Here is a 19,955-nt window from a genome sequence, read left to right on the forward strand (position 1 = left end):
GCTGCCTGTGCTGTCAATACCAGGTTTGCAGGAGCTGATGTAGTGGGGGCAGGGCAAGGGAATAATCACTGAGAACCAAGACATGTCTCCATCCCAAGAGTCCTTGGGCCTCAGCAGCGTCCACGTCGCTGCTGTGAAAAAAATATGCATAGCATGTGAGATCAGGGAGGGTGTAGGTACAAGTTCATGTGCGGATGAGGGGACCATGCTTTCCTCAGAAGAATCAGTAGGTGGTTGTAGGACCCAGACATGCAAGATGGGGGTGGGGGAGGTGCTTCAGCACATGGCCGACAGTAACCACAGGGGTGTGCCTGCTTCTGGCTATGCCTATAGCCCATTCTTTTGCTCAGAATCTCCAACAGCCCCTCTCCATGTAGTCATGAGGACAACTCTCAGTGTGTTTCTCCAAGATTGGATGGGTGGATTTCATATTTTAAAAAAAAAATTGGCTCTCTCTTTGGGAACATGTTGTCAACAGCTGTGACTTTCCAAAGGGCAGAAATACATCCCTTCATTGTTCTCTTTCTCCAATTCCACAGAATAAAGCCCTTTTCCACCAATTCAGTCTGAAGGAGAACTGGCTGCAGCACAGAGGAGCTGTGACTGAAACAGAAGAAAGTAAGTTGGGCTCCCAACCAGGGATGGAGGCGGGAGGGGCTGCAGTTAGTCACCGGCGACTTCCGGCCCTCACCCCTGCCTGCCCACTGCTGGACCTGTCTGGGCTGTATATTAGCATCAAGTAGCTGATCCAGTCTTTAGTTTTTAGTATCTCGTTTTTCTCAGCTCCTGTGATCCTTTCCAAAGGGGACATGTTTTAACTGGGGATGTGAAAAAAGCAAACTCTGTGTGGCACCTCTTGGCACTGTCGGGCAGAAGTGCAAGATGTATTGAAAACTCAGCCCTCTCCTTCCCACCCACCCCCACCACCCCCTCTTCCTCCCCAGCTCCAGCTCCATCAGCCCTTCCACTGCCTGGGACCAATGTAGTGGGCGTGAGCTAGGTCAGCCCCGAGATTCAGAGAATGATGAAAGGCAAGAAGTGTTGTCTCAATTCCTGCTAAGCCAGGCTCTGCCAGGCAGTACCATTCTTCCAGCACAGTCTCTGTCGGTGCTCATTAGTGCCCAATGGGGCAGAAGGCAGGTTGTGCCCTTCCCACCTCTGCCAAAGAGGGATGTCCATGCATTGCAAGAGGAAGCACCTCTTGAGCACCCAAAGGTGCTGATGCTGCATTCCTTTGTTACTTTGCTACTTCGTAAGGGGACAAGATCAGTAGCAGTGGTTTCCTCCTGTTTAGATAAAATTTGAGTCAAGTGGGGAGCAGGGAAACAGGGCGCTCCAGTGTTTAGATTATGGCCACCTTGGGACTTTCTTGATTTCTTGAACATTTAAGAAAACACAGAGTCACAAGATGGCTTTTGCTGTCCCCTGGTGTTTGTAGATTGTGTCCCTCAGAGAAGGAATATAGCCTGTTTGAAGTGTCATCTGGCCCAAGTCAAGGAGCAGATGAAATTAGCTCACCTCTTAATGCATTTGTCTTTGACCTTCCTTGCTCGTTTTGTCTCACAAGTATATAGCTTTCCTGGCTGAGCATCAAGGAGACTCAGTATTTCAGTGGCTCTGACCTTGTTCATTGGTTTACCAAGCAACCTTGTGCCTTACAGAAGTAGTCTGTAGACTGGATCTTTCCCATGCCTTTATTTATTTATATTGGAAAATCAGATTTATAGAAGGGGAGACAAAGAAAGATATCTTCCATCCTCTGGTTCATTCCTCAAGTGCCTCAATGGTTGGACCTGAGTCTATCCGAAACCAGGAGTTTCTTCCAGGTCTTGCATGTGGGTGCAGGGTTCCAAGGCTTTGAGCCATCCTCTACTGCTTTCCCAGTCACAAGCAGGGAGCTGGAAGGGAAGTGGAGCAGCCAGGATAGGAACTGGTGCCTCAATGGGCTCCCAGTGCATGCAAAGTAAGGACTTTAGCTACTAGGCTATGCCCCAGGCCCTAGGTCTTTGCCCTGCTTTAGCAATTTCATTGTTCCATGGAAGGAGGGAAGTCTTTGTTTTAACACGCACAAGTAGAGTTGACAGAAATCAAAACATCTGCTTCTGAAATGCCATTGCACTAGGACGCACACAGTGGAACCCTCGATTCTCCCAGGGCTTCCTGGTGGTGTGTTTCCTTTGAGGTTCCGTCCACACGTGCCACAGGCCAACATTTGCTCTGTTTACATCATCCCTGAAAACATCCCTGAACTTATTTTTGTGGTGCCCTGGAAACCACCGAGAAGGTTCTCCTAGAAGCTGAAATCTCAAGTGTTACAGAAGAGCAGAATATCTAAGGGTATCCTTCTCTGTATTATGATGAAGCTGGTGTTTCATACCTTCAGGGGAGTAGGTACAGCAAGTAATATTACGATGGTTTCTGTCACCATTAAAACAGTTTCTGATGTTCAGAATCATAAAGATTTCCCAGGGATCTTTCCACCCTAATGGTGGGAGGATGATCATCATAAAAATCAGCACCACGGACAATTAGAAGGAAATTTACAAAGGCTGGGAATGTGACACCCTCCACTGCCACCCCCACCATTTGGCAAGAGAATTCATCCTCCGCTCGCAGGGAGAGAAGGGGTTGCCATCCTTCTGTGATGGGGAAAGCTGATGCCAGAGTCTCAGAGAAGCTTCTGTACCTTCTCCTGGCCAGGCGGTGTGCTCTGGCCAGGGTCAGTGAGCCTGTTCTGAAACCGAGTGTCAGATTAAGATGCAAGAGTTGGACATTTGACATAGGCTCTGGTCTCTTCCGCAGCCTTACAGTAGCGCCTAAGTCTGTCCATGCTTATCTACCAGCCTTACAATGCCCTCATCTCACTGGTACGTCCACATGCTGACGGACATGCAACCCCACAACTGACACACACGTCAGTAGATCAATTTCACTGTTCACTGTTGGATAAAAATGGGCGAAGTGGCCCATGCTGTGGTGTTGTAGGTTAAGCCACTCACCATCTGCGTTACCAACCGTCCTATATGAGCACAAAATCAAGATGTATGTGTTCCACTTGTGATCCAACTCCCTGCTGCTGATGCTCTCAGGCAACAGGCAATGGCCCAAATGCTTGAAGCCCTGCTGTGCACACGGGAAACCTAGATGGTTTCAGATTCTTGACTTCAACCTGGTCCAACCCCTGGCTGTTGCTGCCATTGCGGGAGTGAAACAGCCAGCGAAAGATCTCCCTGTCTTCCCCCAGATTCTCTCTTTCTCTCCAGTCAACCTATATTTAAAAACAAAGAGAGCAGAGTAGTGAGGTAGGTGCCCTAGATGGAACACACTGTAACCAGCGACTGAACTTCTCTGCTCACCAACAATGCTCTCCTCTGCAGTTTTTTGCCATGTGTATATAACGGAGCACTCCTACGTCAGCGTGAGGGCCAAGGTTTCCAGCACGGCCCAGGAGATCCTGAAAGTGGTAGCCGAAAAGATCCATCCCGTGCAAGAAGAACTGGCTTTGGTGGCCATCTCATTCTCCGGGGGTGAGTTGCTCCCCTGTCCCTGATGAGGCCTCTGCCAGGCCCACAGCTGGAAAACCTTGGTAACAAGGAGGCACCACCTCACAGCGGTGTTTCCATGGCAACGACTGGGTGCTGCCTGAAGCTGTGTTTTCTCCCAGGAACTGAATCTGGGAGGCATGCCCCATGTTTCTGAAATTCATTAAAAGGCTTTTTGGTTTTTGTTTATTGGGGGGCCGGTGGTTTATGTGGTTTATGTTTGTTTTTAGTGGGTTTTTTTTCTTTTTTTTTGTATTTTGGGTTCTAGATAAGTCCTCTGTTTTCTGTAAATTGATTTGGGAAATTGCTAAAGGATAGAATTACTTTAGGAGAAGAAAAAAAAAAAAGCATTGTACAAGTCCATAACCAATTGTACAAGTCCACCAGGTGACAATTTAATACTTAAAGACTCCCAGTTGGAAGACAGCAAAACAATACAGTAAACCAGGAGTCCACACAGCCGCTTCCCTGCAGGTGCACACGCGCAGTGAGGCCTGACTAGCAGCTCCTACTGCGGGGCCCTCTTCTTCACCTTCAGACGATGGGTTATTGTCTGTTTTGAATCCAGTCACAGGGATTACAAGCTGCGACACTATTGATCCAAGCAGCCTGAACAGACCCTGTGGCTTTCTCTGGGGCCTGTCACATCTCAGTGTCACCAGCCTCCTTTTGGACAGGCCTTCTTTATTTACCATCTCATTAACCATGGGAACGTGACCCAGCTCCAGTGACTGGCTAACAGGAGTACCCTGCAGGCCGGTCAGCCGGAGATGAGGCCACAGGGACGGGGCAGCACAGCCTTCACGTGGACCCTTTGTTTGTCCTCAGACTGTATCTGGCATTGAGGTCTTATGTGGCAGGATACTGCTCCACGTCATCAGGGCATGGCTGCATCTTTCCTAACAGATTGCAGATAGAGATGATAAAAGTGGACAGGACACTTAGCAGGGACACTAAGAGCTGTCTCCCAGGAGCTGACTCCGGACACCCCAGGGCCACATGAGCATCTGCCGGTTAATGGGCAGCTCTTTTGCCAGCCAGCATCTCTGATGACTGTGAAATACCATTTTCACACTCTATTACGTTAGATTCATCAGGGTGAGCAATGGAGGGTCCAGACCCGTCACTAATCGTCACTAGGAATAATCAGCTTATCTCTTGGATGAGCCCACAGATTTGGAAATGGGTCTTCCATCCATTTGCCACTCCGCCTGCATCTTACCTCTGAGACAGTTGCAATAAAGGGAGGAAAACAACTTAGTGCATGCCTTGTTCCAGTAACATAATGTATTTATTTAGTAGGGAGACAGAGACAAACAAATCTGCCATGCAGAGGTGTACTTACCAAATGCCCGAGGATCGGGCCAGGTGGAAGCTGGCAGCCAGGAATTTAATCCAGATATCCTTGGTGAGCAGCTGGGACCCAGTCACCATCACGTTCCATCATTTGCTGCCTCCAAGGGGCTCATTAGCAAGAAGCTGGAATCCACACCAGAGTCACGGCTCGAACCCAGGCACCCCGAGATGAGCTGTGGGCATCCCAACTAGCAGCCTGAACTGCTAGGTCAAATATCTGCCCTATTTAACGAAATCATTTTTGAGAGCTTTTATTTTTATTTGAAAGGGCAGAGTTACAGAGAAGGAGAGACACAGAGAAAAAGATCTCCCATTGGCTGGTTCACTCTCCAAAGGGCCACAATGGCCAGAGCTGAGCCAATTTGAAGCCAGAAGCCAGAAACTTCCTCCAGGTCACCCCTATAAGGCACAGAGGCCCAAGGACTTGAACCATCTTCCTCTGCTTTCCCAGGTGCATTAGCAGGGAGCCGGAAGGAAGTGGAGCAATTGGGACTTGAGCTAACACCCATGTGGGATGCCAGCACTTGAAAGTGGAGGATTAGTTGGTTGAGCATCTGATAAACAATGTTTTATACTCTTTTCAAAATGAAATGACCATGAGTTTTTTTTCTTTTTGTCCACTCAAGTTTAAACTGTTGTATTTCTCACTACACTTTTTTTTTTCTTTTTAAATAAAGAAAAGCATGAACTTCAGCCACATGACTTGGCTGTCTCCAAATCTGTCGAAGCATCTGGCCGGCTATACGTCTACCGGAAGGACCTGGCTGACACCTTGGTAAGGTTGGCCTTGTGCTTGAAATACTCACCTTCATGTCAGGCTCAACACACATTTCTACCTTGCTCTAACGTAAATGACGTGTTAAACTATTTTCCCTTCCAGTCAGTGATACACTCGCCACATAGCGCCACTGGTGCAGCTGAAGCTCCAGCTGAGGGAATTCCAAGCCCCTTTCCTCAGATTAAAGCCCTTCCCGAGCCCCTGAAACCAGAGATCTACAGGGTTCTCCTGCATCACTTGGGGAGCTTTGACTCCATTTCCTCTCCTTTAGGGGGTCTATAGCACTCAGGCCAAGACCCGCATCTCGGTGGGGCTAGGGGGAAGGGTTCATGGCCTTCCATTCAGTGCCTCTGGTGCAACTGGAATATTCTACTTACTTGAGGAAAGTCGGGGTGGGGGGAGGGGGTGCCTGCAGCTTTTCCTGTGAGAACCAAGCACCATCACCAAAGCTGGGATACTGACAAGATGTAGTTCCCATACATGGTCTAATTTTCAGTGGAATTGAAGATTGTGTCTGAGTGGATGCTTTTCCCATTGTTGAGCTGTTCCCACAGACCCTGATTGCTTCCTGTATCCTGGGACCCTGGCCCTCGGAACCTTCCAAAGTCTAGAAAGGCCAGGCTGCAGCAGGCAGCAAGCTTGTCATCTGGACTCCAGCTTCCCACCTTGGGCAAGTTGCCGCTGGGTTGGTCCTTCCGGCCAGCTCCTGCTGCACACAAGGGCTCCTCAAAAGCTCACGAAAAACATGCACCACGAAAAAACTGCACAAATTTCAGAGAGTTGTGGTTTTCGTTGTTCCGTTTTGCAGCAAAACAAACTTACCTTTTAATTCCATCTTGCATGAACTCACAGATGTCCTGCTATGTCCAGAATCCAGAAATCTGCCTGCCACACAGATGAGGCAGAAGTGCTGTAATCAAAAGTGCGTTTGATGATGGTATCTGCAGCCACTCTTGCTGCTGTAGTACTGCTCACCACTGTCGATTTCCACGCTGTACTGCCAGACGCAAATGTGCTGCTGTGGTTTACAGGCAGTTCAGAAAGGCTGGGCCACGTTCTCCAGCGACAGCCAAGTCAGGGAGGACGCAGCGATTATCAGCCCAGCCATGCGTGACCCTGATGCTCTGCACACACTGCACACACTGTGCTGCTCGTGTGCACAATGAAAACAAGGAGAGGGAACCATGTCAACCATGGGCCTTGGCTGCTGCACCCTCCTGCGCCGTGTACAAGTCTTGGGGCATGCCATCCCTGCAGCAGGCCCACGGGGTGCCTAGCATGGAGATGATGCTCGCTGTCTCTGCCGCTGTCCAGAGCCAACCTCAAAGAGGAGTCTCCTTTCCATTGCCCCTGCTGCACTAGGTCCCATGCTGGGCACACAGGACGCTTTTTTTGTACCTGATCTGCTCTGGAGAGACCCAAGTGTGTAGGCAGAGCCGTTCCATGGTGTGTCTCTGTGCCCATGTGTATGTGCATGTGTGTGTTTTAGGAAATTTTTTTCCTTACATGTAAAACTAGTAAAATCGAACCCTTTTTATTTCCTAGTTCAGGCCATATTTGGCATCTGAAATATTTGCTTTATCATGTCCCTTGTCTTTGCAATGTCCCCAGCTCTTTCCTGCTTTTAGCTCACGAACTAGTCAAGTCCAACCCCTCAGAAGAGTGAATTAATATTTTCATTTTCAAATACCCAACATTTTGGGAAGGTGGCAAGTAAGTCGCTGACAGGGACAGCAGATATAAAGTGGCGGTGGCATTTCATCTCTCCCGCAGCCGAAGTGTTCCCAGGCACTCTTAAGCAGTTTGCTCCTGTTTCCCTGAGGACAGTAATCCTCTTCCGGAGGTCTCCAGGAAACAACTTGTATTTTGTGTTTCGTGTGAAGCATGTTCGCTTTGCACGGGCATGTTAATAAGGTCTGTAACTCTGTCTGGGACGAGGCTTGTTAAACAGATTTCCTGTAAAAAGCCCTGTCTGTCTTTATTGAAGTGCTCCGTGACATTTTTCTTTTGTTTGTTTTTATACTCGCCCTGCTGGCACATTAATTCATACCAGAAGCCAAAGGGATCTCAGGGCTTTCACTTTCATTCTGCTGGCTGCCGGCAGGGCTTTATAATCAGATCTGTCAGGGGGGAGAGCGAAGGAGGGGGAGGGGAGAGGAAGATGCAGAGCCCGCTCTGGGAAGTGTCTGCCACCACCAGGACCCTCTTCCTGAATTGGCCGAAACTCGCTGAAGGTGCACGGACCAAGGAAAATACCAAGTGCACTCATGGAAAAAAAAATGACAATAAATTAAAATTGCACTTCTAATCTGGACTTCTGGTGCCTTCCAGGACTGGCCCTGCCAATGCAGCGCAAAGCAGTCCAGGAATGACTGAACAAGCCGCCTTGCTCCTCTCTCTGCTCCATCCCCTTTAGAACCCGTTTGCGGAAAATGAGGAGGCACAGCAGAGGTCAGTGAGGATTTTAGGAATGAACACTTGGGACCTGGCTTTGGAGTTGATGAACTTCGACTGGAGTCTCTTCAACTCGATCCACGAGGTGAGTGCTGAGGAGTCAGGGACAGAAGTGTAGATGCTGATTTTTACTGGAGACTCTTTTTTGGAAAATATGTACGTGTGTGTGCGTGGTGCTAAGATGGGACAGTGTGGTTCGAAAGGTATTTGCAGCTTGAAAAGACAGTCACACACTGACCCAGTCCTAGGAAAATCGCACTTTATGGTCATGTTTGACTGACTTCTCTTGGAGAGTGCAAGGACCTGCTCGATTTGTACTTGTTCATGGATGCACACATGAATGGATAAATCTGTATGAAGCTATGAATGAAGTGGAGGAACTGCTTTTTCCTTTGATATTGGCAGTTTTATTTTTCCTGCTTGTAGCCATTTACTTCAGAGTATTCCGTAAAATTAGACCGTGCTGTCTTCCCAATTTTGCATGTATTTCAGATTTTTAAAGACTCATCTGTTTTCCCTTTGAGAGCACATTATAGCATTTATAAAACACTGCATCAGGAACAAAATGCTAATGACAGCTAATGAGTGCATTTGGGCAATGTGAGGTCTCACAGGAATCAGGAGATGAAAAACATCGGAGCCCCCGAGGGCCATAGCATCATTTTGGTTTTGCCACGCAGTGAAATTTCTAACTTCTGGAATGGCCTCTCCTTCCGTAGAAGGAACCTCATGCCCACGTTAGCAACTTGGGGACCTTAAAGCATCTCTCTCATAGTGTGGCATCATTTAGTGTCTTCTCTGTGTCCTCACGATTTCTCACTTAAAAGTCAACATCACGCTCTGATTTTCAGCAAACAGTGCCTTCACTTGTGGCTGAACGTGTTAATGGAGTGTGATGTCCCCTGCCTGTTCAGTCGGGGAACATGGACTACGTCTGCTGAACACACACTCATCATTTAAAACCAGACCCCTTCCTTGATGTGTGATCAGGCTGGGTAAACAGCCTACTACTTGCGTTCATAAATGCCTGCACCTTGCCCACATCTCAGAGCCGTCCCAGTCACAGTTTGACTATACCATGGAGACAGCGCCCAGGCCAGCATCACCAGCGTCACCCTGGGAGCCTGTAGCCTCTTACCAGCCCCTCCACATATCTGCTGAAGGAGAGCTTCCACAGCTGGGGCCCAGTGATCGGTGCTGTCACCTTCCTGCAGGTGCATCCCTAACGCACACCGTGCTGTCAGGACCCTTGCATGCATCCGATGTGCACCTGAAAAAACACTCATCGTTCCAGTGCTCCCTTACGCTTAGTATTTTCCAGCAGGTTGAGGGTGGAAAGTTTGAGGGCTCCACTTGATCTCTAACTTAAACTTGAGAATTCCATCCTCCTCCCACTTCTCTTGTACTCTTGTGAGTACAAGAGATGTCTTCCCTACATTCTGAAAGTAAAAAAAAAATGACTCTTGGGCAAAGATTCTGGGTGAACATTATTGAAAGAGGCCCCAGTAAGGCAAAAAATGGCATCCTTTTGTGCTTGGGCTGGGATGATGGGCTATCATCTGTTGAGGTAGTGGTGGTGTGGGAGTGGCCATGGGAATTTGGTTATTAGCACGTAGACCTTGACCGTGCCCCACGTGAAGCCCTGGTGTGCATCTGTTTTCTTCCAGCAAGAGCTGATCTACTTCACATTCAGCAGGCAGGGAAGCGGGGCGCACACGGTGAACCTCAGCCTGCTGCTGCAGAGGTGCAATGAGCTGCAGCTCTGGGTGGCCACAGAAATCCTGCTCTGCAGCCAGCTGGGCAAGCGCGTGCAGCTGGTGAAGAAATTCATCAAGATTGCAGCGCAGTAAGTGTGGGAAGCTGCTTCTCCCGCCTCCGACAGAGTGTACCCTGGGTTGTTTTTGTTTGTTTGTCTGCTTGCTTTTTCTCCTCCTCCTCATGGTGATGAAAAGTCAGGGGATGTGGAAGTATGCTGTTGAGTTAAGTTAACCACATGGCTCAAAAGGCCCATCTTTGGATACTCCTGACTTTGCCATTCAGGCATTTCTGTCCTCAAGTAAATGTCAGAATGCCAGAGGGATTCTGTGCTGTGGGCTTAGAGCAAGGAAGCAGGTGGTACACAGCCATCCTTGCAGCTGTTCAACCTAGAACAGACAAGAAAACTGGGGTGCAGCGATGAGAGAGGACGGGGGTGCTGAAAACGGCACATTCCGGGATTCTGAACACAGCTCCTAAAAGCCCACAAGTGGGCCTGGGCAAGCTCCTGGCTCACCAAGTCCTGCCATGACTTGCCCTACCTTACCCCTAGTCTCACCCCCTGGTACATCCCAGGCTCTGGCCACTCTGAATACCCCACTCCCATACATGCCATCCTCCAGGCCTGGACGCTTGTACAGCCTGGGTCAGAAATGGCCATTTCCATCAAGTGAATTGCTGCCATTCTGCATGACCTCAGTCAAATGTCCTTTCCTTCCTGAACTGGTCCCTGTCTTCCAGGTGCTGGGCTAACTACCTCCCCTCTATATACACATATGCTCCATGATTTTTTTAATTATTTTTCATTTATTTGAAAGACAGAGAAAGAAATTTTTCATCCATCGGTTTACTCCCCAAATAGCTGCAATGGCCGTAGCTAGGCCAGTCCAAAGCCAGGAGCCTGGAGCTTCCTCTGGGTCTCCCACCTGGGTGCAGGAACCCAAGGAATGGGGGTATCTTTCACTACTTTCTCAGACACATTTTCAGGGAGCTGGATGGGAAGTGGAGCAGCCAGGACTCAAAGTGATACCCATATGGGATCTAGGCAATGAAGGTGACCACCTACCCACTACACCACAGCGCAGGCATCCCCTCCCGCTTCAGTTTTTTAAAAGTTTGATGCGTTAAATATAGCTGTTTATGCAGAAATGTATCACACTGAGCTGTGTTGGCTTCTGAAGGATAGCAAACATTTCTCAGGACCTGGGAGGCTGCTTCTGAGCTAAAGAAACAGCAACAACTCAGTACATATGGGTTGAGTAAAATTTCAGTAACTTACTTGGAAACTTGTCCTCCAACACTGGACCTATAACCCAAGTCCCACCTGTAGAAGGCTCCAGGGATAAGCAGGCTGCAGGAGCAACATCTTCCCTCATCCCTTTGGCCTCCCAGGCTTCCTGGTTTATTTCTCATTGTGTCTTCTTAAGTAGTTTTTAAATGATGTATGCATTTGTTTGTTTGAAAGGCAGAGTTAGAGAGAGAAGTTGGAAGAGAGAGAGATCTTCTGTCCACTGGTGCACTTCCCAAGTGGCCATAATGATCAGGACTCGGCCAGGTCAAAGCCCGGAGCCAGAAATTTCTTCCAGGTCTCCCATGTGCGTGGCAGGGGCCCAAGGACTCGTGTCAACCTCTACTGCTTGCTCAGGCACTTTAGCAAGGAGCTGGGTCAGAAGTAGAACAGTCAGGATCCGAACTGCTGTCCATGTGGGATGCCAGTATCATAGGCAGTGGCTTAAACGCTGTGTCACCTGTAGGACAGGGGCGTGGGAGGGGGGCAAAGTAGCTTTTGAGTCTAATGTGTTCAAGTGCCTCTCATGGCAGACTTCTTAGAAAATGTGTATTGGTGCTTCATTACAAATACAGGTGTCTGTGGGAAACAGAGCAATCCATATCTGACTCCTGCCCCCATGGAACTTTCTCCACCTGATGTGTAGGGTAGGACAAGGGAGTGCCCTCCTCTGTGTGAGATCCATTTCTGGAGGGAGTGTGGATAGGGAGACCAGGATATATCAGGGAAGGATGCAGCACTTGGGGACCCACCTGGAGCCCATGGGTGAACTGTGAATTGGACAGGTCAGGGTTTAAAAGAGCAAGGCCTCAGGGACGATTTAGTGGCCAGAGATGGAAGGGCCTGTGACCCAGGAGGAAACCTCCAGGCATCAAGGGCAGTTTAGAAGATTATGAACAAAGGAAGCTGGGACCAAACCATGACGGGGCTTGACTTTCAGATTGAAGAGCTGGAACTGAGTCGAGAGGATAGAAGGGATCCTTTAAACGGTTTAGGACAAGACACCGATGTGGTGAGGGCCATCCTACAGGAAGGCTGCTCCAGAAGCAACAGAGACTGGGATCTAACAGGTCGAGACATGCTGGGAAGGCCTGGCCTGGTGTTTGATGAGCCTGAGGCAGCGGGTGAGGGTAGGCCAGTGGCTAACACATCCACCTCCATCTGGTACCATTTATACACGCTCCTCCCCACCCCCTTTTTCATTATTCTAAAATGTCCTTTGGAAGTCCTGCAAAACACAGCTCTCTTACAAATGCCAGTTACTGCGGAGAAGTGGGACAGCCATGTTGCAAGGAGTGAAATCCCATCAGCAGCTCCACTCCCCCTGTAAGATCAAGTCTGTCCTGGGGGAGATTCGCGTCTTCTCCGTCCTGCCCCAAGCTCTTGAATTATTTATGGTGCTGATCTCTGTCCCCCAGCCCCTGGGAAGGGATTGTGTGCCAACAGACGCATCCAGCTAAGTTCCTTATAATCACTCAGTTAGGAAGAACCCGGGGAAAACAGTAATTTCCACCATCACAAAGTCTTCTCCCCCTGCCCAAGGCAACATTTGCATATTCATGTCTTTCCCCTCTCCCCACTTTCCCATCCCCTCCCCCCACCACTGAGGATGGAGTGATTTGTCTTCCTCTCACAGACAAAGCAGGGTTTGCTGCGTGTGTCTCTTCTGCCAGGCAGCCGATAACCCCGGGCAACAGGATTCCACGCTGGAATGGTATCTGCCATTCGCACCGTATCAGAAACTATCTCTGTATCAGTTCTTTTCTTTTTTAACAGATTCAGACAGTAGCTCTCTGTGTGTTTTGTGTCGACATTGTTGATGGGGAGCTGAAGGATACAGAGAAAGGAATTGTGTCTCAGAGTCACAATGACTTAAATGAAAGGAGGAATCATGGTTTTCCTAGTAATGTATCATTTAAGGTGGCTCAGCAGGTTAACCATCCACTGGTTAATGCTCCGCACATGGTGCCTCTCTGAGAGTCTGGGGCATGGTCCTGCCTCTGCTGCCAGTCCAGCTTCCGATGGGGCAGCAGGTGGGGGCCCGAGAGCTTGGGTTCCTGTCACTGAGTTTCTGGTTACTGCCTTCAACATTGCCCAGCCCTGGTTGATGCAGGCATTTGAGTGAACAAAGTGGATGGATGTTCACTCTTTCACTTTCTCTTAGATTGACTTTTTCATTATTTCAAAGGTAGAGTTACATAGAGAAGTGGAAAGAGAGAGGGGGGGCATCTCTCACCCACTGATTCAGTCCCAGTGGTTTGGTGCTGGGCCTGGCTGAAGCTCCATCCAGGTCTCCCACATGGGTGGCAGGGGCCCAAGCACTTGGGCCATCCTCCACTGCTCTCCCAGATGCACTAGCAAGGAGCTGGATGGAAAATGGAGCAGCTGGGACTCGAATCAGCACCCATATGAATGTCGTTAACTCGCTACACCACACCATGGCCTTCATATGAACGTCATTACAGACATGCCACACTGAATCACCTGCTCCCAACTCCCTAATTTCAGTGCCTCACCTCTAAGGGCTTATTCTGGTGGCCCTCACATGGAGGATGGAATTCTCAGGGTGTCCCTGCTGTCCCCCAAACCCGCATCTTGACAATCAGTAGCATCTTGACCAGCTGACTCTAAGGCCAGAACAAATGTGATGCAGGATGGAGTGCGTGGGACTCAACGTGATCTTTTGTTTTGTGTTTCCTCATTGTATCTATGAGAAATGTGGGGCAGGACCCCTGTAATGTGTACTGAGCTTTAAACATCCACACAGCAGGGCAGGAGTGTGCCTAGATGTCACTAGTAGGGGGTTGCACATCCCTGTGAGGGGAGTAGGCCCCAGGGGGCTATTAAGGTTGGGATTAGATGGCCCTGTGCAATAGCCTAGTGGCTAAAGTCCTCCCCGGGATCCCATATGGGCACTGGTTTGTGTCCTGGTTGCTCCACTTCTCATCCAGCTCCCTGCTTGTGGCCTGGGAAAGCAGTCGATGATGACCCAAGGCCTTGGGACCCTGCACCCATATAGGAGACTGGGAAGAAGCTCCTGGCTCCTAGCTTTGGATCAGCTCAGCTCTGGCCATTGCGTCCACTTGGAGAGTGAATCAGCAGACGGAGGATCTTCCTCTCTGTCTCTCCTCCTCTGTGTATATCTGACTTCCCAATAAAAATGAATACATTAAAATAATGAGGAGTAGAGTATGGCTGCCCCGTAATGGGGTGCAGCAGGTCAGCCACCTCCTGCAGTGTCAGCATGTGGGTACAGATCCAGGCTGCTCCACTCCCTGCTCCTGCACCTGGGAAAGCAGTGGAGGATAGAGAAGTGCTTGGGCCCTTGCTCCCTGCCTGGAACACCCAGGTAGAACTCCTGGCCTTGACCTGACCCGGCCCCCAACTGTTGTGTCCATTTGGAGATGAACCAGCAAACGAGAAGATCTCTCTCCTAAACTCTGCCTTCCAAATAAAATAAATCTTTATTTTAAAATAACACATACAAACAAAAGAGCTACAAAGGATTTTAAAATATATAAGTTGATCCAAGAGGGGACCAAAGAATGAGAGCCTGGCGCGTGTCAGCAAGATATGACTTCGAAAGCGCATTCCTCAAAGGTACAAACACAAACTAGATCATCACCAAGGAGGGTGCCAGGTGCCCAGATCTGAAGGTGGGCAGTCTCTCCTCGCCAAGGGAACGGCAGAGGATGCGGGGGTCGGCGGGGAGGGGGTGGGGACTTCAGCAGGTGGGGCGCTGGGAGGGGAGGGCTTCAGCCTTCGGCCTGGGTTCCTCAGTCACCCTCTCTGTTCCCCCACTGCACAGTTGCAAGGCCCAGCGGAACCTGAACTCCTTCTTTGCCATCGTGATGGGCCTCAACACGGCATCTGTCAGCCGCCTGGCGCAGACCTGGGAGGTAAGGCTGCCTTCCCCAGCACCCCCAGGTAGGGATGCAGAGGGGGAGGTGGACTGAGCTGCTAAGACAGCTATCCAGAGAGAACCTCTTGTGAAGGAGCCACGCATCCTGGGCGAAAACTCCAGAAGGAAAGTGTTGGGGTGGCAGTAGGCGGCCCTTCCATCAGATTCGAAAGGCTCTTAAGGTGGTTCTCTGAGTTGTGGCGAAGGGATACAGACAGCCAAATGTGGCCTCATCAGAGGCAGCTCCCCTACAGAGCTTGGGGACTGGGGGAGCGGGCATGGTTCCGCAGTGGCCATGAGCAGGCAGAAGTAGCTCCACTGTGCCATTTGCAATGTGAGAAAGTAGGCTGCAGTCTTTGTGAGATTGTTAGCACCAAAATGATCATGCAGACTGCGTCTTTAAAGTGCTGTGGACGTGGAAGCATCCACAGCAGGGGCCTCCGTGCACTGACCCCGGCACACACGGGGGACTCCCTGGCCTGCCCCCAGTCCAGCCCTGCTTCCCTTGAGCTTCCTTCCCATAGCTTTCTGTCACCCACTCTGATGAGCTATCCTCTCCCTCTTCCTTCCTGTCTCTTTAGCCCTGAACCCTTCTGGTTCTAGCCAGCTGTCTCCTTAGCCCTGTCCCCTCTCCTCTGCAGTTTCTATCCTCCCAACCACAGCATTCTCTCTGCACCCTCCTCCCTAGGCTCTGACTGTGGCAGTGGGCCTGCCTGCAGGTCTCAGGGTAGACTCCAGGTTCACTCTATATCCTGCGTGAGAACCAACTCGAACACTGACCCAAGCACTGCCCCAGAGCCTCCTTGTAAAAGGTTCTAAAGCAAAGAAGTGAAAAGTGTGCCTGCCTTGCCTCAGCAAACAAGGGCCCATGTACCTCCTGGGATTGAAAAGGATGGGTGCAGGTGCCACCATTGATCAGGCGGGGCAAAGACAGATGGCTCGCAAGGGCCTACGGGGAGTGGCATTTGAATTAAACTTTGAAAGACACTTTGATTTGCAGACATGGTTGGGGGACAGGGGCAGTAGTCATTCAGTTAAACTCCCGTAACTTCTATAGAGTCTGTACTTGGTCTCCATGCTAAGATGGATAGGAAGCGGATGCCTTCCAGATCCTAGGTCTGAGTCCCAAGGCATGGGGCAGCTCAGGAACATCTAGCTAGAAGCTTGGAGCGGCAGAGAGCCTTGCAGGCTGAGCTGGAAGTTGCTCAGCATCCCAGGCAGACAGAATCACAGTTTCTTTAGGGTGAGTGGTACCCAGGGAATGAAGGTACTTATATGGTCCCAGCTGGGTCCTGGGAAAAAGGAGTAGAGTGGAGAAACTAGATCAGAGACCCCAAGTTGTTGGCTTTTATCCACAATCAACCCCCAGAGTGAGTCAGTTTGACTGACCCCCGTTGAGATTGGGGTGCCACCAAATGTATGTGATTTGTCCACCAGAGCTGAACCCCCAGCAAAGGGGAGAGACTGGGGTTGGTTGCAGGTGTCCACATTGTACTTTTTATTTAGTTTGTCCTCCACTCTTATATAGAAGCAGTAGGAGGCAGATGTGTGGGTGTTGCCAAGCCAAGTCAAGGTGGCATTGGTGGCATAGCAGTGAGCATAGCTGCCTTCCAAGCAGCCAAGTACCTGTCGGCTGTCACACATTGAGTTCGGATCTCCAGTGATCGGATGCGCCTCTCAATCGCATAGAAGCCTGGCTGTTACCTCCTTGCTTGGCTTCATCTTAGAAACAGACACTTTCACAGCTGTCCCCATGAACACCATTGTTGGCTGTGTTAACAGCTGGATTTTGCTGAGCCTCAGCCCCGGGTGTGCGTGTTTTGTTAAGTTGACTCCCGTTTCCTCAAAATCTTGGCAGGCGTGGAGACAGATGGGGAGCCGGCCAGCCAGCCTGAGACAGCCAGGGTCACAGGTGGTAAAGGCAGTGCAAACAGCATCCAGTTTTCCTCCAACTTGTGTTAGAGGCAGCCAGAACAATCCAGGCCCTTCTTCCCTGGGTCCATGCATGCGCTCATCCATTGCCCTCCTCAGCTGTTCTCTTGTCACCTGTTGATGGCATCAAGCTCTGCAGTTCAGTGAGTGAGCCCATTCAAGCAGAGGCCTCATCACCCTAGGGTCTTCCTGGCCCCTCCCAAGTCAGCCCCTGTGCTGTGAGACACAGGCCACACGTAGTTTGGTTAAACTGTCAGCTGACAATGACCATGAGAGCATTCATCAGAGCCACATAGGAGGCCACCAGCTCTGTGTTCATGAAATTGTCAGCAATGCATGAGATGCATAACCAGCTGGCCTCCTGAACCATGTGATTATTAGGCTAACCTGCTTGTAGCAGCTTTCCTAAGGTAGGCCCCAGTGAGGGGGCAACACAGATTGCATAATGAGAAACAATCAGGGCAGGGACAGGTAAGATATTTGTGTTAAAAAAAAAAATCCCACAGGTAGGCACAAATGACAGAAAACTCCCCCTGCGCCTCTCAGAATAGCTGACTTCCTTGACCTTTCTCTCTTCATTTTTTCAGAAAATCCCCGGGAAGTTTAAGAAACTTTTTTCTGAGCTTGAAAGCTTAACAGTAAGTCATTGAGCACGCCCTGTCTCCAGATCTCTGCACCGCACTTTTTGGCATGGTGAACTCAGATGGGCCTGCTTGTCTGGGAACACGATGCCTCACTGCCACCTCACCTTCCCCTGCTTCTCCGGCAAGGGGAGGCAGCGATTGAGCCGCTTCCTGTCCAGCGTCAACCAGCCAGAGAACTGTCCTTCTGTGTGACATACAGAAGGCAGGTTGGAAGCTGACTCCTGGCAAAGCCTGGGGCCCCAGTCCGCGTGCAGCGTGTATCTTGGGCTGGCACTGTCGCCCTCTCCCTCGGGCAGTTTTCTCTCTCCAGAATGCCTCATTTCCTCCAGGAAAACAGTGGGCTATCAGCTGACGAGGACAGTTTCGCTTTGCCAGGCACCTAACAAAAGACCCTGGGGTGAACTCACCATAGAAAAGTCCACGGAGGAAACCGCACTGAGTGGGAATAATGGGGCTCCCCGAGGTGTCTCCTTCCAGCTGTTTCCCCCTATTGTAAGCCAGAGACGGCGATTCATTCACGGCCTACGCTCCCTGCCCTCATTTACTGAGTGTACTCTCAGAGAGCTTGAGCTTGCTTCTGCCCGTGCAAATTGCATTCAGTCTGCACAGCGCAAGTGGACTTGGGATTGGCTCAGTTGCACACTCACGTGTTCTCCTTTCCACAGGACCCTTCTCTGAACCACAAAGCTTATAGGGATGCATTCAAAAAGATGAAGCCGCCCAAGATCCCTTTCATGCCCTTACTACTTAAAGGTAAACGATGGTCTCTCTTTGGTGCTGTGCCATCATGGCTTCCAGAAATTTCTCTCTGTGACTGTGTAGAGGGTAAAAGAAAAAGAAAAATAACAACTCATTGTTGGTTCCTTTAGAATGATAGAGGCCCAAGAGCCCTAATTCTGTTTGTGCTACTTTTTCAAATACTCAATTATTTTTAAAATCCCCCATGAGACTTTAATGGTTGAATAAAAAACGTTAAAAGCATTTCCAGAAAACAGCCGTGGAACCACTGGCATTTTATCTCACTCTGCTTCTAAGGGCTGGGGTGGTCTCTTTGTATGTTGACAGTCCACCCAAGTCAACCCCAGAACCAGGTTGGCATGAAGAACTCAGGTGTCTGATCCATTCTGCCCCGTGTTCACAAGATGCGTTTTGGAGACTTGGTGCATGGTTTGCTCTTGAGAGAGACGGTAGCTTTGGTCAACACAAGCGAGAAAGTGTTTGAAAATTATTGGTGGAGAGCAAGCTTCCTTTTCCAAGGAGTGGAATCCAGTTGCTAGTGAGGCAACGTCTCGGAAAACTCTAGGTTAGCCCATCAACTTCTCCTGCGCAGAGTCCCAGACCATCCTGCAGCTTGTCTGTGAAATGTGCTGGGAAATCTCAGTGATTGTCTTTGAAAGAGAGTGGAGAGAGGGCAGATTTCTGTAATCTGACAGGCAGGCAGGCTAACTCTTCACCCAAGTGCCTTCCAGGTAAAAGGGCTTCAGGTGGTTCCCTTGCTTGTACATTGATGCCTTCAAGGCATCCTTCATCAGGCCCCTGCAGTTCAGGGTGTTGGGCCAGTCCCCAAGATTGGGGGACTGAGTCCTGTAGGAAATTGTGTTTCTTGTTGACCTGGTCCTCCTTACCCCTGCCACCTCTCCACCCCTTCATCCCACGGCAGCAAAGGTCAGACCTCCCACCATGGCTTCTCTCCAGAGCAGCCATATCTTGGAGAATTGTGTGTAGCTTGCATCCCTGGAAGATCCTCATTTTGTCTTCATCTGATATGGAGCAAGCATGCCCGAGAAGCAGGAGTGCAACATTAAGACAGTTGGGAGATACACAGAATGAAATGTTAGCAGAGGGCAGCGGAAGCTATGGCAACGCCAGGATAACACTGTACAAGTTCCTTGGCGCTTTGGAATGTCTGCTCTTCAGCGCAGTATCCTCAGGCTCTTGCTGTGTATTTGCAAACTAGAATGTCTTCAGTGGGGCATGGAGGGTGACAGGTGGGAAACAACACTTAGAATCATTTAGACACAAGCAGGGACAGTGAAAAGTGAGGCCAGATGGGGGAAAGGAATTGATTGTAAGAAAAAAAAAAAAAAACCTAGACGCAGTCCGTACTGTAATGAGACGTTTGGTGATGATGTCCCTTTAACTTAATTAGACACGAACAGAACTGCTTGCCATCCATGAATGGGTTTTTTTCCCCCAAATATTTAATGTAGTGGAATGTCTCACACTCAGGTCTTAGCACAGATGCAATTTTCTGCTCTGCTGGTTTTATGGAGCCCTCTTTGTTGGCAGCAGAAGAAATTTCTCC

At 49.8% G+C, this 19,955-nt stretch overlaps 1 protein-coding gene across 1 annotated transcript in view; it reads left to right on the forward strand.

The window, feature by feature from the left end:
• RAPGEF5 (Rap guanine nucleotide exchange factor 5) overlaps positions 1–19,955 on the forward strand; it is a 205,712-nt gene that overhangs the window by 175,334 nt on the left and 10,423 nt on the right. Inside the window, exons 16-23 of the mRNA XM_040965145.1 lie at positions 540–618; positions 3,378–3,527; positions 5,576–5,673; positions 8,093–8,215; positions 9,798–9,976; positions 14,982–15,072; positions 17,594–17,644; positions 18,316–18,403. Of these exons, the coding sequence (XP_040821079.1) occupies positions 540–618; positions 3,378–3,527; positions 5,576–5,673; positions 8,093–8,215; positions 9,798–9,976; positions 14,982–15,072; positions 17,594–17,644; positions 18,316–18,403 (859 nt within the window). The remainder of the gene's footprint in view (positions 1–539; positions 619–3,377; positions 3,528–5,575; positions 5,674–8,092; positions 8,216–9,797; positions 9,977–14,981; positions 15,073–17,593; positions 17,645–18,315; positions 18,404–19,955) is intronic.

This window comes from Ochotona curzoniae, unplaced genomic scaffold, assembly GCF_017591425.1.
Source record: "Ochotona curzoniae isolate NIBS_2020 unplaced genomic scaffold, NIBS_Ocur_1.0 scaffold_3835, whole genome shotgun sequence".
Classification (NCBI taxonomy): domain Eukaryota; kingdom Metazoa; phylum Chordata; class Mammalia; order Lagomorpha; family Ochotonidae; genus Ochotona; species Ochotona curzoniae.